Raw genomic sequence first — 26,747 nt, forward strand, 5'->3', positions numbered from 1 at the left:
TTCAATAAATAAATTTTCTCTTTATACTCTGGGACGACTACATAAGGTCGGAGAGTTCACAATATAAAAAAATACAAGAACATCACCCAATTTAGTAGTCACTCGGCTTAAACTACGGTCACTCAACGCGAATGTATACTCCTACCGCCACGAGAATGAACTCAAGGTCCCCACCATATCCAGTCTATTTAAGAAGTAGAGGATTAGTGCAGTAGAGTAAAAGAGGAAGAATGCAGGTATTGCGTTTCTATTACAGACCAAGATCGAAAAGAGATCGGAATCGATTCATACATTATTTCGTTATATATTTATATGATTGCTTTAGTTTAAAATTAATTTTAATCTAAAAATAAAAGTACCCAAATCAACCCCATCACCCCTTTCTCCTAAAATAGACAATTTGTTATGCATGAAATTTTAAATTTCCCACGCAATTCTGGGTACTTCAGTTGTAATAAGAATGATTATAAAACTGCTCTGCGTGATATAGAAATAATTTATTGGATTTATTAATTCGGTATTCTAACTTTCATTCTTATTAGAATTACCTGCGTTTGGGAAACTGCCCTTTGCCCTTCAATTTCCCGTATTATTTACTTCAAGTAAATCATTTATATGAGAAGTAATTGGGAAGAATACCATGGCGGACTTATAAAAATTAAGGGGTGAATTGCGAGGAAAATTATTTTAATTTTAAACATTTTTAGAAAAACTTAAAACAGATTGGCAAATTATTTCCATGGACTAAACGCTTCACAGATGATTGAAAGGTAGTACGGAGTAATTTATTCTATCATGTAGGAAATTCAATACTTACTGGTTTAATAATGAGCTTTTGTTGGCTGTACAGAAAGTATCCTGTGGCCATCCCTACACAGTAGGAAGATAAATGAGTGTACGGTTTGTACCCTATGATATCGAGGTATTCATTCACTTCCCTGAAAAAAAATAATGGTAAGTGATATAGCTGACTCAGCAATAGCCTGTCGGAATAAAAACACATCAATTTAGACTGTTGCCAAATCGCTATTTGGGCTGTATATAATTCCAGTGTTAATTACAAATAGGTAATGAAACATTATTTTACAATCATATAAAGTAAAATATTTACACCTCTAAAAGATTATTCGTTTATTTATTAGTTTGCAACTGCAAAGTTTCCGACCTTTTATTTCAGTATGTATATATCATATACATCTCTGTATTTCCTGATTCAATGTACAAAAAGAATGGTTATAATTTGTGTCAACATAATGTATAATATAATAATGTCTTATTAACTTTTTTATTAACACGAAACACTGAAAAAATTCTTCAAGGCGTATATTGTATCACCATTATAGATCAATGATATTCTGTATGAGCTAATTCTACTGCCTGTAAAATTCGCATTTAGAATTCAACCAACAAAAACATTTTGAAACACCAAATTAAAAACGCTGTAACTGAACACACGAAACTTCAACCTTAAACTCATCCATGCAAAAAATTGAAATCCGACCAACACAGTATCAACTGCAAATAAATAAAATAATAACAATAGATGTAGGAAAGGAAACGATCGTTTCCTTTCCCACATCTATTTACAAGGAGTGTGTATGCGGAGGGCATTGTGGAGGCCACATTATGTCAAGGACCTGGGTATATTCTTGCCATATCCAAAAATTTCATTACTTCATACAGAATGCCTCCCCCCCCATTCTTTTTCTTACCATTGAATACGCCATGAATTGCCAAACTAATAGAGTAAGTTTATCTTCTAAACCTCCCAAACACTTCCTTTTTCATTTCACAAATATACGTGGTTTCAATTCTAATCTCAACGATGTCCATTTCCACTTGCAGTCTGCCAAACCCCACGTACTTTTTCTGAGAGAATTTCAGTTATCGGTTGATTCAACTACTGCTCATATCAGTTGCCCAAATTATTCCCTGTATGATTCCTTTCGCCTCAAAGGTGGTACTTGTGCACATGTCCGTTCCGATATTCCTCGTCAGAGACTTGGTCATTTGAAATCTCCTCTTTTCGATCTTCTCTGGCTTAAAATATCTCTACCTCATTCTGTCAAATTCATCTGTTATCGCTACCGTTCTCCCAACTCCACTAATCGCTTGGAGCTCTTTGACTTTCTCTCTTTGCAACTTGACTTTCTAAAGTCCAACTTTCCTAACAGTGATGTAATTTTCCTTGGTGGTTTTAATGTTCACAACTCCAGCTGGATTCCGTTTTCTAGTCACACCGAGCCAGCTGGTCTGGATGCTGAGGCTTTTGCAATTATTAATGACCTTGCACGGATCGTTCATTTACCTACAAGAATACCGGACAATCCTAACCATACAGCCAACACGCTTGATCTTTTTTTCACAAACAACCCTTCTAAGTACACGGTCGAAGTGAGTGGCCCTTTAGGTACCTCAGATCACAACTTGGTGATTGTCTCTTCTCCAATGGAGCTTTTATCTCATGGCTATTCCCAACCTCGTATTATTTGGCATTACCAGAATGCAAATTGGGATGACCTACGAGATTTCTTTTCTTCTTTTCCTTGGATTATTGTTTCTAAACTTCTGATGTCAGATCGTGTCAGTGAAATTATTCTTTTAAGAATGGAATCCTTTATTCCAAACTCCACTTTAAAATCTCGTCCTTTATCTAAACCTTGGTTTTCCAATAAATGTGCTAAGGCAGTTAAAGAGAAGAACGTTGCATATCGTAATTTGCTTGTTTCCAATTCTTCAGTTTCATTTTCTGCCTACACCAAAGCTCTCAACAATTGTAAAGCAGTTATTAATCAGTCCAAACTATATTTATACAGGCTAAGAGTAGAAAACTTGCTTCCTGCCCTAATGGTAGCCGAGAATTCTGGTCTCTTGCCAAAGCTATTGGCCGCAACTTTTGCCCATCTCTGTTCCCACCTTTGTAAAAAAACAGATGGTTCTGTTGTCACTTCAGCCAAAGATAAAGATGCCCATTTTTCTTCCAACTCATATATTAATGATCTTGGTAAAACACCTCCCACCATTCCCAACACGCTCCATTCAATGCCTCCTGTGGTGTTCCGTCAAAATGAAGTCAGAAGGATTTTGAAGAATCTTGATGCTAAGAAAGCTCCAGCTCCTGATGGTATTTCTCCACCTGTTCTCAAAACCTGTGCTCCTGAATTTACTCCTGTTCTTTGCCGCCTTTTTTCATATTCCAAAGGTATGTGTTTTTCCTTCTGCTTGGAAATTTGCTCATATCCATACAGTTCCTAAAAAGGGTGAACAATCCCTCCCATACAATTATCGTCCCATCGCAATTACCCCTAAACACTTTGTAAAGTAATGGAGAAATCAATTGACCGCAAACTCTTAAACTACATAGAAACCTTCCGTCTGATTAACGATGGCCAGTATGGATTCCGTCAGTGTCGATCCACTGGCGATATTCTGGTTTATGTTTCCTATTTATGGACTAATTCAATGAAAAAGTTCTCTGAAACAAAAGCAGATGCTCTTGACATCTCAAAGACTTTCGAACGTGTTTGGCATAAAAGTGTTCTAAACAAGCTTCCATCGTCATATGGTTTGCCAACTGTTTTTTTGTAATTGGTTATTCACTCTCTGAGTGATGGTAGATGGCTCTGTGTCTTCTAACTTCTCTACTAATACTGGTTTCCCGCAAGATTCAGTTCTTTCCCCCACTCTTTTCCTCTTGTGTATTAATGACCTTCTTCCATTGACTGGAAATCCTATCCATAGTTTTTCCTATCCATATCCTATCCATTCCACTTTCCATTTTGAGAAACCTTGCCCTGCTCAATCAGCTTCAACTTCTCGAATTCCTTAAATGCCGATCTCCAGGTAATTCTCCAGTGGGGCAAAAACAACTTAGTTGATTTCAATCTTTCTAAAACTTAGTCTTGTCTTATATGTCGCAAAAAGGATTTTTCTGCTCCTATGCTTATCTTTGGTGACATTCCGATTTCTAGGCAAAATGATATCTCTTTTGGGAATTACCCTGACTTCTAATCTCCCTTGGCATAAGCACATTACAAATATTGCTTCCTCTCTGCATCTAAAAAACTTGGTTTTCTCTTTCGTTCTCGGCGTTACTTTTCTTCCAAACATATGTTCAATCCGTACAAATCGCAAATCCGCCCTACCATGGAACATTGTTCCCACATCTGGGGCTGTGCTACCAACCTCTCTCAGGCTTGTAGATTCCATTCAGAAAAGGGCAGTTAGGTTAATTAATGATTCCTCTCTGACAGAGTCTCTCTACTCGCTCTCTTATAGACGTACTGTGTCTGCTGCATGCCTTTTCTACAGATGCAGTGAAACTTCCCTTTAAGTTTTACATTAAACTTCCCTGAGGGAGAAAAAAAAAAGAAAGAAAAATCGTTAAACGTTTAATGTAAAATTAAATTAAAATATATACAGATTTTGAACAATATTTTTGTAAATAATATACAATTACATACACAAGAGATAAAGAAAAATCATTAAACGTTTAATGTAAAATTAAATTAAATTATATACAGATTTTGCACAATATTTTTGTAAATAATATACGTACAATTGTGCTATGCATATTATGACTTTATCTTATGAAAAATACATACAGTAATCACTTATTTTCTTCTGCACCTTCTTCCGGCTGATAATTTTGTTTTCAACCTTTGTTTGGAGTGAAGAAACCATCGAAAGTCCTTCAGTAAGATACTTCAGCGGCGAAAAACATTTTTAAACGATTGATTTGTATGAGCGCTTCTTCTATTTTCATCGGTGGTTCGTCGTTAATATGTTCTTCGACAGAATGACCTCCTTCCATTTCTTCATCCTCATGAGGAACTTCTTGAAAAATATCGATGATAATGTCGTTGATATCTATAGCACCATCTTCTGTAGTGAGGTTCGAGTCTATATCTTTGTAGCCAGGATCATTTGTAGCTGAAGTATCGTACATTATCAATAGATGAAGTTCTTGTTCTTCTTGGTGCTCCACATTGCTGTTCACAACTTCAATTTTTGCGTTTGAGAAGCCAGACTTTACAAAACAGTTCACGACAGTTTGTTTTCTAATTGCGTTTACTGAAGAGGAAATCCATTGAATCGCATCTAGGATGCTGATTTTCTTTGCAAGGTCACTCGCACATGTTACATCGTTCATGTTTGCAATGAGATGTCTTAAAACACGTTTTCTGTAGTGAAGTTTAAAATTTTTTATTATCCCTTGATCCAAGGGCTGACACTCTGCAGATGTGTTTGGTGGCAGAAAAATGATTTGAATGTTGGATAATTCAGTGTGCGGGTGAGATGCAGCATTATCCATGAAAAGAATACTTTTTCTGTTTTGACGAATCATGTTTTGGTTAAAGTTACTTATCCATTCGCTCATGATATCTCGTGTCATCCACGCTTTTTTATTAGACTTCCAATCAACATTCAAGATTCAACTTTATGTCCTTGAAACAACGAGGATTTTGTGGTTTTCCTATAACAAGAGGTTGTTCAAAGTCTCCCAGCATATTTGTACACAATAGTACAGTCATGCGTTCCTTAGAAATTTTTCCGCCCTGGCACTTTTCGTTTTTTTGACTCATTGTTTTTTCAAGAAGAACTTTAAAAAACAACCCTGTTTCGTCACAGTTGTAAATATCCTTAGCTTCAAAATCACGACATAAATCTTCCAATTTGACGGTCCACTCTGTTACAACCCCAGTATCAACAGATCCACCTTCACCACTTACGGTTTTCCAAGAAATTTTATGCCGAGTTTTGAACTTGTCTAGCCATCCCACAGAAGCTTTGAACTCATTTACTCCCATAGATTTCGCAACCTCCAAAGCCTTTTCCCTAATAATAGGCCCATTAATGGGAATTTTTTTAGCACGTACGCGACAAAACCACTCATACGTAACATTGTCAATTTGAGGTGCAACAGGTTTCGGGAATGATTTTTGAACGTGATCATTTCCGTGTTGCCAAAATTGTTTGAGCAGTTCATTTTTTTTCCTTTAGGATGTCGCTTACCTGCGTCTTCCCGATTTTGAATTTTGCAGCGAGATTGCGAACACTATTTTTTTGCCGATCATACGCATTAATGAGTTCGATTTTATCTTTTAAAGTTAAATGTTTACGAGAAGACATTGTGCACTTCACACGACACTGAACAAAACTGAAAACTGAAACTGAAAAGACGAAAGGCCGACAAAATTCCCCCCCTCCCCTGCACACACCGAATTCATCAGAAGTTTTACACGTGCCTTAAAATTCTTGAAAAAGGGTTTAGAAACGCGACGTAAACCTTGATAAAATTCAGAGAATCGGAAATAGAAAATAAACACACGATTGAGGCAATACGTGGAAGAAAAGTTCCTAGAAAAAGGGCCGTGAGCTCGCCCGCTGTCCGTTATGGGGAGATCAAATTAAGTGCTAATCTAAACGAAACAGCGCAGATTGCCTGTCCGCGTCCGTTACAGAGAATGTCCGCTAGACAGAAGCTGCAAACACGTTAAAACCAATAGAGGTGAGTTGGGGAATTTGAAAATGTCCGTTAACGAGAGGTGTCCGTTAGGAGAAGTTTCACTGTATTTCCATGAGCACTGTTCTTCTGAATTGGCTTCTATAATTGCCGCTCTCTCTTTCAAAACAGTCCGTACACGTGCCGCCACCAGCCAACATGCATTTACTGTCTAACTTCAAACTCACAGAAGTTCTGTGAGTTTGAAGTTGGTTCTGTGACAGAACCAACTTTTCATCTTCCTCGTTTATTCATTCAACTGCCGTTTTCTGGACCAACCTTCCTTCATACGTATTTCCTGAAAATTACAGTTTACAGAAGTTCAAGTCTAATGTCAACAAATATCTTCTTTCGTCTTGTCAACTTCCAACCCAAGCACGGTACTAAGTACTGTAGGTTCTAATACCTCTCGTGTTTGGGGTTTTCATAAAAAAAGCATAAGTAAAGATCTCTTTGCTGTTTTGATTTGCGTCCTCTGCCAAATTTTTCTCGTAATCTGCTTTTTCTGCCTAACCTTCTTTGTGACTAGATTACAGACCAGCTTATATCTGCCATAGGCTTCTGAGTCTGCTGATACTTTATATGCATGCCATGCATTTTTCTTCTCTGCCACGGGCCTCATTAATTAATCTTACAAGATTCCAAGATTAAGTCCCTGAAGGCTTGCCATTTAGAGTTCACCGTTGGTAACATCATCAGTTGATCCCACTGTATAGAATATAAAAACTGTCTCAGACCACCGTAGATACCTTTACGAAAGCAAAAACCATTCCCTTAACCCCTGATTATACTTACCTCTTTGATTAAATCCCACATCAGCACATTGTGATCACTGCCACCTAGTGGTTCCTTTATCTGCAGATTCTTGATGCATGAAGAATCACTACTGATAATCAGATCAGCAGTGTTACTTCCTCTAGTGACTGACCATTGCTCATTGTGACTGACCAACCGCAGGTTGGTTAGTCACAGTAAAGCTCATTGTGACTCCTCCCCCCAGTAAAGCTCATTGTGACTGACCAACCGCAGGTTGGTCAGTCACAATGAGCTTTACTGGGGGGAGGGGTTGAATGTTCAAATCCACATTCAAGAATTTTAGCCTGTGGACGGGTGGATTGTAGAGAAGCAAAATTCGATTATCCAACTTTTCGCGTCTTTTTTTTCCCGAATTTCAGCTGAAATTTTTGCTTGAGGCTGATATAATATTCCGCTATTATTGTGGTTTTAGATGCAAGACAATCAGTTAATACAAATGATTTTGTGTCCCAGAAATTGAAGCCAACACTTTTCTAGCTGATGGTGGGGTTTGAAACTTGTTTGAGATTGTAGATCTCATGTGTTTCCTCTGCGGCTTTCTGATTAGATTTCGGGCCCATAAAATTGTAGCCAAGTTTCAGATAAATATGTCCACACCAGATAAATATGTATCTAGATTAGTAGAGTAAATATTAAATTCTCTTTTTATGACCCCACCTTCTGTTATTTGTCATGACTGGAAAATTTTCTGGAAACTCATCTTGCACGAACATTGCATATTCCCAAATGCTCATGTATTATTTGTTAAAACTCCTTTCGTGGGAAATCTTAAATACATTTTCAAGTTTAGACATTTTAATTCTTCTGTTTTCTAAAATTTTTGTCAAATGATGGCAGCTGTTTCAGAATTGATTGCTTCAGCTGGCCGACCAGACCTTGGATCATCCTCACCTGACTCGTCCTCTCTTTCAGTAGTGCCGACCATCTTGCAACAGTATGTACTAAATATTCTCCAAACATTCCACTTATTCTTTCGTGGTTTTCTTTAATATTGCTGCTCTTTGGTCAAAAATTTGATTAGCCGCATCATTAGCGCATGATGCTCCATTTGCTGGATATTCATTCTTCTTCCACTTACCAACATAAAAAAAATAAAATTTTAAAACTGAATAAAACGTTGACACTTTTTTTTTCATGTTATTAGGCGCATTAGAATATGTGCATAGTGGGCCTATTGTTTTCAGCATATCCGTCCGCCCACATGTATTCGTAACATCTCAACTCCCACTGGATGGATTTTCATGAAATTTTATATAGAAATATTTTCCGAGCCATCCTAAATTTCATTAAAATCCGTCCAATAGAAATCCATAATTTTTCATACATAAATCGTTGACTATCTGTATACCGTATATTGAAGTTGAAACACTGCATATTATTTCTGTTCCATTGCCTGGTTAGAAGAATGAATCGGTAATATGGTGGATGCGCAGAAACGAAAAAAGTCGCTTTTTTTTATTATAAATCATGAATTATTACTATTTACTAACGTGCCAGAAATGTAATAGGAAATGGCTACCTACCTGATCGACACAGCAATGCCGAACACTAACAACCTCCAGAAAACATACGAGGAAGAGATCAGGAAGTACTTAGACCTAACACAGGAAGTCAATGATATGTGACATATGGAACAAGTAATGACCATCCCGATCATTGTGTCAACCATCGGCATGGTGCCAAAGAACCTCGATGTAACCTAGAAACAATAGGCCTCCCACAGAACATTTCATGGAACTCCAGAAAGCCACGATCTTGAACACCTGTAGGATAGTAAGAGAGTTCCTCAACCAACAGTAACAATAATAATAATAGTAACCGGACACAACCAACCATCCCTTGGTACCAGTCACTGGGCAGAAAAAATCCCATAAAAAAAGAAGTTTTTATAATTGTTCTCTCGTTCAATGACTAACCTCATTAAAGAAGAGAAGTCGATTAGGAACCTGCGCGATTACTTCCAGGAAAACATAAGAAAAAATAGACAAACTGCACATAACACTCAAAAAGGAGACCACACTGATACAGAGAGTAGAAACAAAGACAGAAAGATGGACGAAGAAGACACACCATGGCAACCACTACAGTGACCTCCACCAAGACTACATACAGAAGATGGCTTCGAACGCTTCGCTTACGAACGAAAGTCACTTCCCCAAGGCTGAAGGATGCATGCTGGCCATTCAAGACCAGGTAATGAATGCTAGGAACTACAGGAAATACATTGCTAAGGATCCTGAAATATCAGATGACCATGTCGACGTTGCTACCTGGCCCCAGAACGATTAATTCTTCTCCTTATGGGTTTTTCCCCCACCCCACGAAGCATAATGGTACCAGGTGCGTGTAGTGTTTGTTATGTGTGGTACTGTTATTAAGCGAGGAATTCTCTGACTAACCTACAGGTGTTCAGGATCGCTGCTTTCTGGAGTTCCATGTAAGCGCGTTTTCTGCGAGGCCTATTATTGCTAGGTTGTTATGAAGGCGCTTTGGCATCATGCCGATGATTCACACTGATTGGGGTGGTCATTATTTGTTCCATATACCACATTTCTTTGACTTCCTCTCTTAGGGTTATGTACTTCCTGATCTTTTCCTCGTAGGTTTTCTGGGCTTGCTGGTGGTGGATACTGCTATGTCAATCAGGTAGATAGCCATTGCCTTCTTATCGATGAGGGTTTGTCTAGTATTTTGTGTGGAATCGTTTTGTCCATTGTTAGGGCGCGGTCCCAATATAGTTCGTGAGTAGGGGTCTCTATTACTGCCTGGGTTCGTACTTGTAATTCTGTACTCTTTCCAATTGATATATTTTTAAGGCTAGTATCTGATATATTATCCGCTACCTGGTCTTGTCTATGAGCTTACTCCGTCTGGATGATAGCCCTGCATCCCACGGTGATACGATCGATTGTCTCTGGGGCAAGGAGGAGCGTTGATATGTGTCATTTGCTACTCCAGGGTACTTGGCACTGTAGTTCCTGGTGTTGATTACCAGATCTTGGGTGGCGAGCATGAATACTTCGGTCTGCCGGAGTTATTAGTATTATGCACCAGTACCCTTCATCAAGCAGAAATACCCATGCACAGGGCGGTTGTTATGTCTGACTAGTATTATTGGTCAAGGAGCTCTTCGACTATCGTGTCATTCAGGATGGTGACTTTCTGGTGTTCCTTGTAGGTTCTCTCTGCGAGGATTATTGACGATTGGTTCTTGTGTAGGTTATTTGGCACCATGCTGGTAGTTGACACGGTGATCAGGATGGTCGTTACTTGTTCACTATGTCACGTCTCTTTGATCTCCAGTTTTAGGTCTGTTTACTTCCTGATCTTTTCCTCGTATGTTTTCTGGAGGCTGCTAGTGTTGGGCACGGCTATATCGATCAAGTAAGTAGCCATTCCCTTCTTGTTTTTGAGGGGTTATGTCTGATCTGTTGTGCGTAATCGTCTTGTTCGTTATTATAGCGCATTGCCAGCTTGTGCGTTTTCTAGTACAGCCTGAGATTCGTACTTGTAATAGGGTACACTTTATTCGATTAAATGAGATTTCTTCCCTAGCTTCTGATGTACACTGAGCGGACAGAAATCATGGGATACCTACCTAGTAACAGGTAGGCACACCTTTTGCCCGGATAAAGCCATTCACACATCGAGGCATTGCTTCTACTAGTTCACAAAAGCGTTCCATAGGTATTTCCATCCATGCTTGCTGCATCGTTATTCATAATTCCGTTGCGTTCCTGGGTGGATCCAAAGCTCGAACGGACCTTTCCACAGCATTCAGAGATGTTGCACAGGGTTCAAGTCTGGTGAACGGGGAGGCCATTCCATGGTAGTAAAATCTTCGGAATGCTCTTCGAACCATGTTCTAGTCATGGTTCGAAGAGCATTCCGACTCTGTGTGGAGGTGCATTGCCCTGCTAGAAGAGTCCACTGCCCTGTGGGTGCATGATGACCATGAAGGGATGCAGTTGGTCTGCAGAGATGGACACGTAACCTGGACCGTTCAGAGATGCGTCTGGACGTACCAGAGGTCCCAACGTGTGCCAGTTTAACACGCCGGAGACTATTATCGACCGCCCACCTGCCAGAACAGTTCCTTGTTGACATGACGGGTGCATAGCTTCGTGTGGTTTCCGCCAGAGATATGCACCCTCCCGTTCTCTCGAAATAATGAAATGGGACTCATCATTCAGGAGACCCGTCTCCAATCATCCAAGGTCCAGTGCCGATGTTTTTCGGCCAATTGAAGCATAGAGTCTGTCGTACTGTTAGCAATGGGACTGTGGTGTGTCGGCGGCTCCCGTAGCCTATTGTGCCTATTGATCGCCTGATGGTCTTGGTGGAAACGTTTCTGGCACCTCTCTTGTTGAATTCTGCGATGATTTGTGTCACTGTCTCTCTCCAGTTGACTGAAACAATGCGAAACAGACGTCAACGGTCACGTTCATTCACCGTTTTTCTCGGCCCACAGCGCTGTCCCCGATGAGATGTTATTCCGGAAATAGCGTATTCCCGATACACTCTTGGTACTGTCGAACAGGGGCAGTGCAATTTCTGTGCCACCTCCGTGATAGAGTGACCTGTGCGTCGGGCAGCCACTATCATCACTCTTTCAAAGTCGATTAACTCACAACATTTATCCATACTGACATCGAATTACCGTCTACGTGAATGCAGTGATGCAGTGTACCTGTATACCTGCCAAGTGGCGGGTTCGTCCACCAGCGAGAGGCGTCACAATGTCGCTTTGCCCAGGAACCAGGTATTCCATGAATTCTGTTCCTTTCAGTGTATTATCTTAGCTACCTGGTTGTGTCAACGAGTGTACTCTGTCTGGGTGATCAGCCTGGATGGTTTCTGAGGCTAGGTGTCGTCGTCGATGTGTCATCTGTCACTCAGAGTTCCTTGGCGATGTATTTTCTATAGTCCCTGGTGGTGGATGGTGAGCATGAATTCTTCAGTCTCAGGGAAAGGAGTCTCTCTCATGAGCCATGCATTAAAACCCATTTTATCTATGTGGTTTGGATGAAGGTCATTGTAGTGTCTGGCATGGAACGCCTTCTATGCCCATCTTTCTATCTTCGTTTCTTCCGTCTGGGCGGGAGGGATCTCCTCGCTTAGGTTGAATGATGTATGCGGCTTGCCTGTCTTTCTCATGGCTTGATAGCGTGGCGCTGTGTTTTTCTGGAATCCTTTGGGTTCTCAGTGGCTTTCTTCTGTTGCTCGACGAGATCTGTCAAACCCGTTCCTTCTTCTTTCGGAGCTATGGTCAGTCTCCGCCCGGCCGACTTCGGGTGGTTTGGTGACTGTTGATCCTTGTCTTTCTCATGATATCATCCAGCTAGGTGTTAGTCCAATCTATGATCCAGACGGAGTATGATAGCACTGAGATTGCGTAAGTGTTTATGGCTTTAACTGTGTCCCCTCCTTTTAGCTTTGCGTTCTGCAGTCTTCTGAGTCTCTGATGGTATTTTTCGGTCAGGCAGGCCTTGATATTGTGCTCTAACTGCTGAGTCAGCTGCATCCCCAGGTATTTGTAGATCTCTTCCCCTGTTATTGGTTCGATCCCTTTACCAATCTGCAGCTGGGAGTTTCGGCCGACTAATTTTCCCTAATGCAATCCATGGGTCTTGCATTTGTCTAGTCCTAATTCTTTCCTGGCGTCAATCCTGAATTCTTCAGTGATCCAAAGTAGCTGTTCGAGTTGCTTCTTGGTTGTCCCATAGAGATTGATATCATCCATGTACGTCAGGTGGGAGAGGGTATACAGGTTCTTCCTTTCTTCTTTGAGGTTATATCTGTACTTGTTGTTGTTCAGTATGGTGGATAGCGGATGGGGTGCTAGATAGAACCACATTGAGCTCACGCCATCTCCCTAAAACATTCCTTTCTTGATGGAGATCGGTGTGGTTGTTATGTTCTCGACTTGATTTTGGTACTCCATTTCGCCATGGTTTCAAACTTCTAGGAATTTTGTCATTGTCAGACTGACTTTGTAGTTAGATTGACTTTATAGATCTTCGGGATGTCTATTAGCCAGCTACGAGGCACGTAGTCGATGCCTTGCGGTAGACAATGCTGGCCGTGTACAGGTTCCGGTGCTTCTTGTTGGCTTGCTCTGTAACTGTGGCATCAGTGGTTAATTTCTGTTTGCATCCTTTGCTCATCCACTTCTTGTATCCCTTCTGCTGCTTCGCCATGATGTTCTGGCTCTCAAAGTGGTCTGATATCTTCTTGGTTATGCTGCTGGTCCGGATCTTTTACATTGCTGGAAGACAGGTGATCGGCCTTATTTCGCCGGGTTTTTTGTATCTCGATGTTTAGCTTTCAGGTATGTGATTGCTTGAGTAAGAAACTGGGACTGTCTCTGGGTAACTTGTTATTTGGGTGATCCGCTCTGCCAGGTGCTTGTGTGTGAAAGTGAACTTCTTGTACCGTATTCCTGAAGTTCGCCAGTTATGGGACTTTCTGATCGCCGGTTGTACTTCTTCCTTCCTTTTTCTTCTACTATTCTATTATTCCTTGCATGTGCTTGGTTTTCGTCCGTTCTAATTCTATCCAGGGGGTTCAGCTGTTATGTCTCGTTTCACTGCTTCATATGTTGCCCCAGAACTCGATCGTGTTCTGCTTGGTGGTCCGTTACCTTCCTGCTCCTCTTGTCCAATACTCCTGTTGAAGGCGCTTTGGTTTTCGTCGAAGATTTGATTGTTTTTTTTTTTTTTTTTGTTTTTTTTTCTGAGAATTCTTTGTATCAACGTATTCCTGCTGAATACGAGGAGTTTCTGCTTCAGTATTTCTAAATATTCTCATGTTCTCTGATTTTTCGTCTCTTGTTTACTATAGATGTTGTCTTTCTTAAGCATGCTGTTCACTTTTCCAGTCAACTTACTACTCCTATTACCCCGTTGGTACTCGATTAATCTTGACTCTTAATTCGTCTGTCTTCTGCTGAAGCTTCCTTTCCCAAGGTGGCAGTTCATTGTTTTTTCGTTTCTTCTGCTGCTCTTTCCTTTCTCTTTCATTTTTTCATCGATCTTGGTGGCTACTGTGGTTGCACAGTACACGGCTGTGTGGATGGCTCCAGCGTGGCCCCGTTACTGTTGAGGTAATGTGTTATTATTTGCTGAGGTGGTCTGTGACTTGCCACAGATTCTATTGAGTCACTGCTTCGATATGGCTTGAGTCTTTGTGGGGCTCATTCCCTCGAATTCTGTCAGGGCTGTCTCCCACTCGTCTTTTATTCTGGATATCATGCCCTTGTCTGTTTCCACTTCAGCTGCTCTGTGTTCGATTTCTTCTTGCTCCTCCTCCTCTGGTTCGATGTTGGTTATGTTCTTTGTAGTTTGTTCCCATCCTGCTTGATTTTTTCTAAGATTGCAAGAGCTATCAGGTTCTTTGTGACGATGGTCTGCTCCTTCTCTAGTTTGTTCGCTGTTAGGTGACCTGAACAGTCGGGAATCGTTTCACCGACTTGGTATGTAGTGTTGTCCTGTACATTGTCATATCGGACTGCAGCTTGGTTACTTCGTAGTATTTTTGCACGATAAAAAAACCGTATTCATTTCGATTCTCTACTTCACGCATTGCCCTTTTCTTCCTTCCTGTGTGGACATTAGCGCAGTTATAACTTCCAGTTGGTTGGGCTGGATGGTTTTGCCTTTCCCTTGTTTTAGCTGTACGGAGGACAGCGCCACTTGCTCCACTATTCTCCTCGGAAGACTCTTTTCGAATTTTCGAGCCGACCCTTCTGCCTATGGCCTGAATGCGAGTGAATGTATCCTGCGCCACACTCAAAGCAGTATGTTCATTATATCTCTTCGACATCATCCATCTACGTAGACTTGTTTAGCTTCGGCTTGCGTGCAGTGGTGGTGTTGGTTTTCGGGAGAGACACTAGATGGCGCCACTAGATATGTCTAATGAAGCAACTTTCTCAATGTTTTTTTTTTATTATACTGTACTTATTAGTACTATATTTCTTATTAATATTATTATGCCGGTCTCTCAGCGTTTTCCAAGGTGGGATTCGAACCCGGATTCATCAGGATGGCAGTGCAACTGGGCCATCGCACCACTGGGCCATCGTAACCACTGGGCCATCGCACTTTTAATAATTATTATTATCATCATCATCATCAATAATTGTATGGGCAAGCAGGAATTGACTGTATTATATATCCCACTGCGGTTAAAAATGAAGGAGGATCCGCACAGAGTTTTGAAATCTGCGTTTAATTAACCGTTTGTTTCTCATTTGGAAATGTTGCTTTATTTGTTGTTTTTTCAACAACAAATAAAGCAATATAAAACATGGGATCTCCCAAGATCCTGATGCGTTATTAAGCTAAAAGTATTTCACCAACGGTCCCCCTAAATAGTTTAAGGAAATTGCGAAATTAATAAATCAATAAGCGATCAAACCATCCATAGAAGAATATTTAATCTCTGATTTAAGATGCCTTGGCCTCAGTAAAATGGTTCTAATGACGAGTGTTCGAGCCGACCGGGCTAGCCAGGTGGGTAAAGTGCCTCCCTGGTACTCTAATGGTCGCGGTTTCGAATCCCGCCTCGGGCTTGGATCAGAGTAAAATGCAAAAACTTTGGGAGGTGCATTATGGCCACAGAAGCCGATGGGCCAAAAACTAACAAAAAAAAGAAAAAGACTAGTGTTCAGTTTTTTATTTGTGTATGCTATACTTACTGCGGATCTGGAAGTGAGAATAGAGTGACTGGAGGTTGATCAAAGTGGAATGTGAGCATTCCAACGGTCACCATGGAAATAATTACGCCTGCTGCTATGAATAACTTCCCAGCTGCTGGTCTCCTGAAAAATTAGAGGTTCAAGTAATCAGATGCGAATATTTTTATTCGTTTAATTTTAATAAACAGGATGAATCAAAATACACAATCTTTGCCGATTTAACAAAAATAAATAAATCCGAAGAATCCCGTATTTTTGGAATGAGCTACAACAGTCACCACACGAGTGCTGTAATCATCCAGACTTCGCATCCATAACATTTGAAATTTCCGTAGAACATAATGTTAAAAGTCATTTTTTATAATGTGGCCAGTTGCTGGAAGACAGGCGGCCCGGATATTCATGAGAGCAGCAATTTTCTGATTATTTTTATGTCTGTATTTTTCAAAAAATTTCTTAAGAGTTACCTCAATCGTTATCCATAGGATTATTTCTCTTCGAAACTCTCCAGCTCATTTTAAACCATGCGTAAACTCTGTTACGCATGGTTTAAAATGATTAAAAGATTAAAATTATGTACTCTTCATTAAAATACAATTAAACGTGTTCAATTCTCTAAGCCCATGTTTGACCAGACATCCTGGGATCACAGCTGAAGGCCCCAACCCGATCCCAGATCTGTCCAATTCACCACGTAACCTCGAGAGATTGAAGACATTGTGTCAAAATTTAAAATAAATTTAAAAATAAAAGCCGTTAAAATTATCACGATTATACTTAAAATACGATGATGAATATTTGTCAAAAAAACTACTTTCCTTCCTTAAGGGACAAAACTTTTTGAGGTACTGTTGATCACAGGTAGGAAACAACTAACGGCTTTTATTTTTGAATTTATTTAAAATTTTTACACATTGTCTTCAATCTCTCGAGGTTACGTGGTGAATTGGATAGATCTGGGGTCGGGTTGGGGCCTTCAGCTGTGATCCCGGGGGAGTCTGGTCATACATGGGCTTAGAGAATTGAACACGTTTAATTGTATTTTAATGAAGAGTATATAATTTTAATCTTTTAATCATTTTAAACCGTGCGTGATAAAGATTGGAGTTGGAGAGTTTCGAAGATAAATAATCCTATGGATATAGATTGAGGTAACTCTTATGAATTTTTTTTAAAATCTGATTTAAACATAGGACATATTGACTTAGTTGCTCTTGGTTTTATAAGTAATCTGTATTTTTCATATGATTTCTACAAGGTCATACATATTAATCTATCTCGGAGGCGCCTCCGTAGCCAGATCGGCAGGAGCAGCAGTGCGTAGCACATGCTTCTTGATTAGACCGGGGTTCGAGCCCGTGAGCCACCAAATACAGAGGATGCGGAAAGGTCAGGGAATGACCACCGCATATCCTCGGAGCAATATGGCCTTAGTTGCTAATGCTCCTAAAAACCAAACAACAACAACTCAATCTGGCCTAAAGTAATGTTTCAAACAGATTTTCTGGAATCAGAGCCGTATTAACATGGAAGCTTGGGCAGCTACCGCATCCAGACGCCAATTCTCAGAGGCGCATTAAAACACTGGTGTGCAAAATTTAAGGACCAGTCAAGTTTTCACCTGTAGCCACACTCATAGGAGTGGCCTGGATGTGGGAAAAGCCTGGATGTGGGATATGGCCACCCCTAATGTCAATGCAGGCTTTTGCACCGCCTGTCCATACTTAAAACAATGTTGTTGATAAGTTCTTGCGGTAACATCGTCCGTTCCTCTGTCAGCGCCATCTTCAGCTGGTGAACATTTTCTGGTGGGTGTGGACGTGCCGCTAGGCGTCTCCCCAGAGCGTCCCATATGTGTTTGATGGGATTTAGATCGACGCAACGAGCAGGCCAATCCATACGAACAATGTCTCACTTTCCAAAAGCATATCACTGCTGCAGTGCGATGGGGTGTGGCGTTATCATCCATAAACACGAACTCGGGGCCAATGGCACTTCGGACCAGATGCACACGGAGAAGGATTACTTCAGTACAGTAGCGTGCACCGGTATCAGTATCGCCTTCCAGTATCTGGAGTTGTTTATGTCCATCCAAGATAACGCCTCCCTAGACGAGAACACCTCGACCGCAATATCGATCCTTTTCAGTGATGTTTGCGGGGTGATACCGAGTGCCAACGTCTCGTCAGATTAGCTGACGTCCAGAATCGCTGCTGAGACTGAATCTACTCTCATTAGTAAAGAGTACCTTAAGTAAAGATTTTGTGGTTGTAACCTTTAGAAATAGTGTTGGTCCTTAAGTTTTATACACCAGACCAGTGTAGTCCTGTAGTTAGCGACAGCAATATCCTGTTTATATCCAGGCTCTGAAAAAGGCTTGACGCGGTCCTGGCTGGAACAATTTTTTAGGTCAAAACTACAACATGTACAACTTCATACGGCTGTTTTTAATTTAAGTAAATAACTTCGTCTTAAAATGCAAAAAAAAATGGACTGTCTTAGTGACAGAAAACTCTTAAAAAATAATTTATGCTACATCTCACATTCACTTGAAAGCCCTCGTGCGAAACACAGTTAGTGTAATCATCGTCTTTCCCTCACCGGGTGGAAAAGACTTGAGTTTTCGAATTCCGTCAATGACACATGGAATTTTTTTGGGCCATTTTTACAACATAGCTCAGTTAGTCGCTCTCGGGCAAAGGTTCCATGGTATTTTCTCCCGGGAAGCCGGGTTTTTCGTCCATCAAATTGACTACAGAACGCACGCAATTTACACATATATTATATACCACAATATGGCCCAAGTTGCTGATGCGCCTAAAAACCCTACAACAACTTTAATTCGTTGTTTCAAAATCAGATTTAATTTTGCATTGCGTCCTATGGAAGAATGAATTTTGTGACCTGTTCACAAGTTTTCTGCCCTCACCTGACACTAGGACACTGGCGACTTGAACTTGCTATATCTCATATAGCTGATATTCACCCTGTATATTTACTACCTTTCTGTTTGGGTTCACGCATTTCATACAGCAAAGTCAGTGATACGTGTTCAGCGGTGATTCTTTCGAAAGAACCTAAAAGTTTCACCAAGCGTGATGTAAAACAATTACAGAAACTGTTTGATAAGGCTAGAATTAATAAATTCTAGCCTTATCAAACGTGCGAAAGGTTTTATCGTTTCGAATTCAATAAAATTAAAATGCTTTAATGAATATTGTTTAGACATCAGAAAAATTATATACAATACACAAATTATTCGCAGGTGGAAGTATTTTGCACAGTGTACGTAAATCAGTCTTGCCACTCCAGTTAGTCTTTTTTTAAGTACAATTAGGTGTGTGTATTTTCAGAGTACCATGCTGCCTAAGGGGAAATCAGCATGGCGTCATCACAGGCAATGGGACGTGCCCAGGTAGGTTGCAACCCCAACGGCAACCATGTTTAGGGAGACGCCTATCAATAAAACAGGGTTTTATACCCCCAGGGGCTCACAGCATAAGCCTCAGGCTTCCTTGCACCATATGGCTAATAATAATAATAATATACACACACACACATATATTCAGGGTGCAAACAAGGGATGGGTTGCGACATTCACTCTCCCATTTGCCCAGTTTCTCAAGTTTGCACACAAATGGGATCACAGCATCTTGAAAGTGACAGCACATTCATTTTTTTTATATAGAACACATAGCACCAATTTGAACACTGCACAGTTTGCACACGAGACCAGTTCATTCATACTACAAGTACACGTCTTAACGTGCAGCCACAGTGTTTAATTAATTAATTATTTTATTTTTTTGACGTAAGCAGTGCTGTCTTAGACCAACAGTTTGTTGATGAGAAGGGATGGATTTGTAGCGTGCATATGTCGCGGAATGGTCAATGGCCTTGACAAATTCCCTATACTATAATACTGTATCTGTAATTAGATATATTCTTCGGTCAATTTTCTGGACAAAACACTCGAATTTCTGGGAAAAGGAAAAAAAAGCATGCAATCCTCGTCTGAGTCTGACTAACTGCGCCGTGTTGTGAAAAAAACTCGTAAAAATTCTTCCCGTTATTGACGTGTTTCGAACTGAGGGCTTTCACGCCCCGTATGGGAGGATGGCAATAATAATTACAGTGATAGCTGTGAGGGATAAAGTACTGTCTACCCTAGGCATATTTTAGTTGGCATTATTCATATATATTCAATAATATCTTAACAGAATTTCGGTTCTACTTCTATAATTTCTGTTACAGTTTCAAATAGTGCAGAATTTTACCTGTAGAGGGACCAGAGGATGACTGGCGAAATTATGTAGAATTGCATGTCACATGATAAATACCATCCGTGAGGAACGCACTAAAAGAGAAAAAACACACCTGTAGAAAGTGTATAAAGTACCAAAGTTATGGAACTAGTATATATCAGCCACATCACTTTTTATGGATAAAATCTTTCATCATTGTGATTTTGATGTTTAAGAAAGTATCAAAAATTCATAACAAATGTCATACTGCAGTGCAAGGAAAACAAATTTATATAAGAAATTACATTAATATGTATTGACATATACATACTGATTCTGCCGTTGGTACGAAGTTGCTTATATATAGCAAATTAGTCCACCAATACTTTTTGCAGCCTTCAATAAATGGCTCTAACGTTTCGTTCCAGATGGGACCACTACCACTTGTTGGTCCAAGAAGAATCAGTCCTGTGGCCAACAAGAATGCCGGTGTCAGTCTGGAAATGTAAATATTGAATATACAATTTATTTTGATCATATGTCTGCAAAAGAATAAATAATACAGGAGAAAATGCGTTATATATTGAGAGCGTATATGAACGTCATCGTGTCATATGACATATAGACGGTATTATGCCACTATGTGATGTATTAGTTTGGTTAGAGATTCTGCTGTCGTTTTCCCTTATTTTGATTTCACAAAATTTGTGTTCAGGCCGCAGTAATAAAGCTATATAAGATGTTACAAAATGCTGTTTTCTGTATCAAAATCTAACCTATATAGTTTGAACCAGGATTTTTGGCATTTATGGCCAAATATCAGAAGTGCACCTTTTATTTTCATTAACGTTTGCTAAGTTATTATTTAATGACTAAATTAATATAATTATTAAATAACTGTTTAAGAAAAAATAATATAATGCTTCTTTAATTAGTTGTAATATTAATTAAATTAGTACTGTTAGTATTAATATTAGTCTATGGTACAAAGAACCGAAAGACCAATATTAATACTAATAGATCAGTAACTACCGGATGAGAGAATCTTGTGTTTCCCCTCATCCTGTAGGTACTGGCAGTGGATTTTTCTTCTAGCCTTTGGCCCATGGAAGCAATTTATTCCAACGAATACGCTGGCTAAAGCAAAACTTTCTACAGTCTACCTTTTCTCTGATAGTTTGAATTTTGTGCCTTCAGGCTCCAGTATCTTCCCAAAGGGTAAAATGCGCAATTAATGGAAATATGAGAAATCATGCAAATTGCGATCATTGCAACCAAACATACATTTTATTGCATTTACGTATACAATTTTTCAAATACAGTAATGTGTTTTGCCCTGCATTGTTGTTTGTAAAATGTTCGAAATGCATTTGTTAGATGGGATATACTGTATATATCTGTGAATGAAATCCAATAAAAAGACTGCACCTGATATACTTAATTGCCATAAATATCTTCCCAAAGGGTAAAATGCGTAACTAATGGAAATATGAAAAATTATGCAAATGGCAATCATGACAACCAAACATACATTTTATTGCATTTACAAACTGAAATGACAAGTTAACGTAATAGTATTATGTACTGTAAATCAGCAAAATAAGTCCTCAATATTTTGTTGTTCCTCCTCGAGCTGCAATTATAACCTTGCAACGATTTGTCATAGAGTTAATCAACTTCTGGATAAACGGTTGCCCAATTTCGTGGCACCACACCCTTACAGTGCTCTCCTGCAGCTGAATCTTACTTGTTGGCTTCTTCTGAGCAATTTTAGACGACATTATGTACCAGCAATTTTCAGTAGGGTTCAAATCTTGACTGTTGCCGGGCCAGTCCAACACTGTAATGCTAGCATTTCTGAGGTATGACTGCACCTTAAGGGAAAAAAACGAGGGAAAGCATTGGTGTAAGTATGTTTTAAGCCTTGTGAGACAAGAAGACAAAGTTATCATTAAATCTAAATAGCATAAAACTTACCAATTTTGCTGTGTGGCAAGGTGCTGAGTCCTGTTGAAAAATGCAGTTTTGCACGTGTGTGGTGATCCTTAATAACAGGTTTCAGGCACTCCTCCAAGATAGCAGTATAGGTTTCTGCATTCACCGGTCCGTTAATAAACTGAATTCGCTCCACCCCTTTGCTTGTTATGCATCCCCAGACCATCTGACCGGCGAGGAAACTTACAGTCGGTGTTATGCAGTCAGGATGGTATGCCCCCGATTTTCGTCTTGTGACATATCGCTTCCCCATCCGAGCCATGCAGGTTGAATTTCGATTCGTCAGAAAAGATGACGGTGTCCCATTGCTCTTTTGTCCATGAAACATGCGTTTTAGTCGAAGCAAGTCGATTCTTCCTCATTTGTTGGGTCAACAAAGGCTTCTTCTTGGGCCGATAGGCATGCAGACCACATTCCGAAAGCCGTCTTTGGATAGTTCGTGCACTTGTTTTAACACCAGAGGCCATCTCAAAGTCTGGTTTTAGATCAGGAGCACTAGCATGGCCATTACGAAGGCACAGCCGTTTCAAATATCGATCTTGGGAAGGCCTAGTCGCTCTCTTACAGCCTGATCCAGGTCTTCTCTTCACATCACCGGTTTCACGCTTTAATTTCAGCACCCCGGATACTGTTGACTGGTGGCAGCCTGTTTTATGAGCGATAGCACACGTAGAAAGCCCTTCCTGGGACAGAGAAACAGCTACACTTTTTTTTCTTGGTATCAACTGAGCATATGGAGCCATGCTTACACCTCCGCGAAACAGGATACTGTTCTCCAACGCCGTAATTATAGAAACGGCTGATGCAATACCTTTCAATTACTGTCCGATGCAATAGAAGCGTTATCTGACGCAATACCTTTGCTTTGCGATAAACAAAATGACTGTAATCGAACAATATCTTATACGTTTCACTACAAATATTAGTTTTTGTGTCTTCTGGACGAAAAACCCTAGTTTCCGGGAGGAAAAAACCCATGCTACCCTCGCCTGAGATCTTCTCACTCAGTCATGTTGAGAATAAAAGTTCGAGTCCCGTCAATTTCTCACATCATTGACGGGACTTGAACTCAGGTCTTTTCCACCGGGTAAATCATCCGTGTGGGGAGTACGGCGATTCTATCAACTGTGCTACCACGACGGTTCAGAAGACGTATTGGGCGTCTTTTTTTTATGTGTGGCCTCCATACATGGATCATCTGTTCCAAGTGCCTTCTCACAATTGCTTGATATATTGGAATTACAACCTCTACAAGGTTGTAAATTTTCTACAAGTAGTTATTCCATAAATCATGGGCAGGACATCGTGGACCCTCCTTTCCACCTGTCGGCACTGCATAGAGAACTTTATGTCCACCTATATCTCAATCTCCAAACCCCTTTCTTCCTCTACCATTTTTGATTCATCCCCTCCAAGTGTTATTTTTAGATTTTTTATTTGTTAGATCGTTTTACACTTGCAAATGTCAGACAGGTGGCAAATTTAAAACATAGTTGCCACCTGTCTGGCTATCCCCGAAGCCTATCTAAGACGATGTGAAAGCTTGATGTCAGTCATTAACCATTCTTCCGATATTCCATTAATTTGGAAATTTAACACCTCGCCCTATTTCCCTTCTTCGATGTCCTTTAAGAAAATCAAAAACAGGCGTAGACTCAGTACCGATCAGTGAAGGTCCTCACTTCTAATTTTCATTCTGAATTCTGAACGGTAACGATTAATTACAAATATTTGCCTTCTGCCATCCCATAATCCATTTAAGAACCTTACTCATTTAATGAGCTTCACTAAAGTCCAGATAAAAAATACAGCGTTATTTCCTCTGTCCAACTCATTGATGTGCCGACACTTACAGGTAATACATAAACAAATAATGAATTCTAATCCACCTTAGCTTTATGATCACCTCCTTCTAAGGGTTCCTGTACTGTCATCCTATGTTACTATTTGGATCATGGCTGAACCACAAAATTCTTGTACCTAGCACTTTCCTTAAAATGCTGGTATAGATAACAGTAATGTTGTTGATTTAAAAATTGTCTCACATGGGTAGTTTCCCTCCCATTTGCTCCAATGAACAAGATGCTTTATAAGTGAAAACACAAGATGCAGATTGCTTTATAAGTGAAAACACAAGATGCAGATTGTTTTATAAGTGTTTCCTGTGCTGTATGCAGTATCATCTTAAAATTTAACAGAACATGTACAAATCATATTATTTCAAGAAACTAATATAGTTTCTTGAATCTCTGGAAAACAATGTTTGTACTTAAGTTTAACAACAGCAACAACAAAAAAAAAAAAAAAAAAAAGTGAAGCTACTTACCTCCAGTAACGGTGAAGATAAAAACCAAATAGATTGAAACGACCATTTTTCTCTTCTAACTTCTGCAGTGTAACGTAGACGACCAAAAGACCGCTATTGAAGTTTAAAACAAATACTGTAGCTCTATAATCAAAATGCAGTAAATCCAGTAGTATGAATTTATACATTATTATACTTGAAAAACAGGGTTATAGTTGAAATAATTAAATTGCGTTTCATCACCTGGTTTAAAATCATATTGACGTACAGTGTCGTAACTAGAAAAAGTGGGCCCCAATGCAAAGTTTAGTGTGGGCTCCCCTGAAAATATTTGTTTTGGAAAAATCCTTAAACCCTGGAAGCAGCAGCTATGCTAATACCATTTCACCTCTATTCACTGCAGTTTCGCTTGTGCTGTGCAGCTAGCTCACAATAAACATGCATCGTGTGAAAAAAATTGTTGTTCGTAGTCACAGTAAATTTTATCATAAACATAACTAAACTTTCATTTTTACTCAATTAAATATTTTTCTATTTCGGGCAGGAGGGTGTGGACCCCCAATGCGCCGCATTGGCCGCATTGGCATAGTTACGCCACTGTTAAAGTAGAGTTAAATTTTACTAATTTTAACACGATTTTTAAATGAAGTTCATGGAAATTAATGATCGATAGCAATTTCTTTTTATTTTTTTAAAGTTTATGATGAATTATGGTACTGCAGTGGCCGCGAAGGTCTTGTCGATCATATCGATTTTTATTCCCTTTCCTGACTTTCCGCGCAGTTAAAGTAAACAGCCATTATCAATCCACTGCACGATGGAAACCTCCTCAACAGGTCATGTTGAGGGAATTTATGGATGTTCTAGTTGTGAGTTAAGCACCAAGGCGTCAAGGCCATAAAACGCCAGGAAATTTCTGCATTTGTGAGCATTAGCATTAGTTGAGGCATATGATGCAAGAAAGCAAGTTTATACAGCATCGGCCAAAAAAAAAAAAAAAAAAAAAATCCCATTTCACTGATCCATTCATTCCAAATGTTTGTCTAGTCCTGCCTTGAATTTATTTAAGCTATTAGCTTCCACAACAACAGATGGGTAGATGGGTAGATACAGAAGGCAAACTTCCGCACATCTATTCTACAACTGTCTTTCCTCAGTTTGAATCTATTCCCCCTCAGGTTTGTAATCTGAGCAAGAGGAAGAATCCCATCAGCATTGAGCTTGCTCAATTCATTCAAGGCCTTATACACCTCAATCAGATCGCCTCGCAGGTGCCTAGTCTCCAGAAGCTGCAATTTGCAGAACTTAAGCCTTTCTTCATGAGAGTACCCCTTTGTTCCCTTCACCACTCTTGTTGCCCTTCTCTGTACTCTTTCTGGCAACTCAACATCTTTCCTAAAATGAGGCTTCCTGACCTGTACGCAATACTCAAGGTGTGGCCTGACGATTGCCTTATACAAGGGGATAATCATCTCCTTATCACTGCTCGCAAAATTCCTGTATATCATTGACAAAACTCCATGAGCTACTCTGGCAGCCTGTCTGCAATGCTCAGAAAACTTCATATCTGACTGCACCATTACCCCCAGGTCTCTGTCATTCTCCACTACCCTGAGTGTAATACCACATAGTTGGTACATTTCTCTGGGGTTACTGCTACCCATATGCAGTACTTCGCACTTGTCAATGTTAAACTTCAGTCTCCACTTCTCAGCCCATCTACCCAACTTTTCCAGATCCTGTTGCAGCAGCGTACTATCATTACTGTTATTAACAACCCTGCCAACCTTTGTATCATCTGCAAAACTTTGTTTGTATTCTTCGGTCGGTTTTCTGGACAAAAAATCCGAGTTTCCGGGAAAATAAATAGACAGTGAAACGCTCGTCCATAACAGTCTAGCTTGACCCGATCGAAAACATTCCTGCTGTCTTGACAGGATTAAAACCACATGGTATTGAATTACGACGATTATAACTAATGGGATAGACGCGAGGTCTTCTGATTACGTTTTGATGAAAAACGTGATTGCATTTTCGAGAATTACTTGTATAAGAATTTAGATTCTTGATTGTTTCTTTTTTTCCCCTAAGTGACACTACCACGAATTACAACCGTTGTATTAAAGTATTCAGTTCTATTTTTCACTGCCGATTACAGACTATAGAAATATTATTTCGCCA

The 26,747-nt window shown here is 39.8% G+C and overlaps 1 protein-coding gene across 1 annotated transcript in view; it reads right to left on the reverse strand.

Annotated features, from left to right (window-relative positions):
- The window catches only part of LOC150087358 (nose resistant to fluoxetine protein 6-like), a 98,691-nt gene that overhangs the window by 4,634 nt on the left and 67,310 nt on the right, over window positions 1-26,747 (reverse strand). The window contains exons 8-12 of the mRNA XM_090372454.1: window positions 24,588-24,680; window positions 20,598-20,763; window positions 20,300-20,379; window positions 16,023-16,145; window positions 818-938 (exon numbers count right to left, since the gene is read on the reverse strand). Of these exons, the coding sequence (XP_090228580.1) occupies window positions 818-938; window positions 16,023-16,145; window positions 20,300-20,379; window positions 20,598-20,763; window positions 24,588-24,680 (583 nt within the window). The remainder of the gene's footprint in view (window positions 1-817; window positions 939-16,022; window positions 16,146-20,299; window positions 20,380-20,597; window positions 20,764-24,587; window positions 24,681-26,747) is intronic.

The sequence above is a fragment of the Mastigoproctus giganteus genome, chromosome 4, assembly GCF_048544385.1.
Source record: "Mastigoproctus giganteus isolate SK-2022 chromosome 4, ASM4854438v1, whole genome shotgun sequence".
NCBI classification, from domain to species: domain Eukaryota; kingdom Metazoa; phylum Arthropoda; class Arachnida; order Uropygi; family Thelyphonidae; genus Mastigoproctus; species Mastigoproctus giganteus.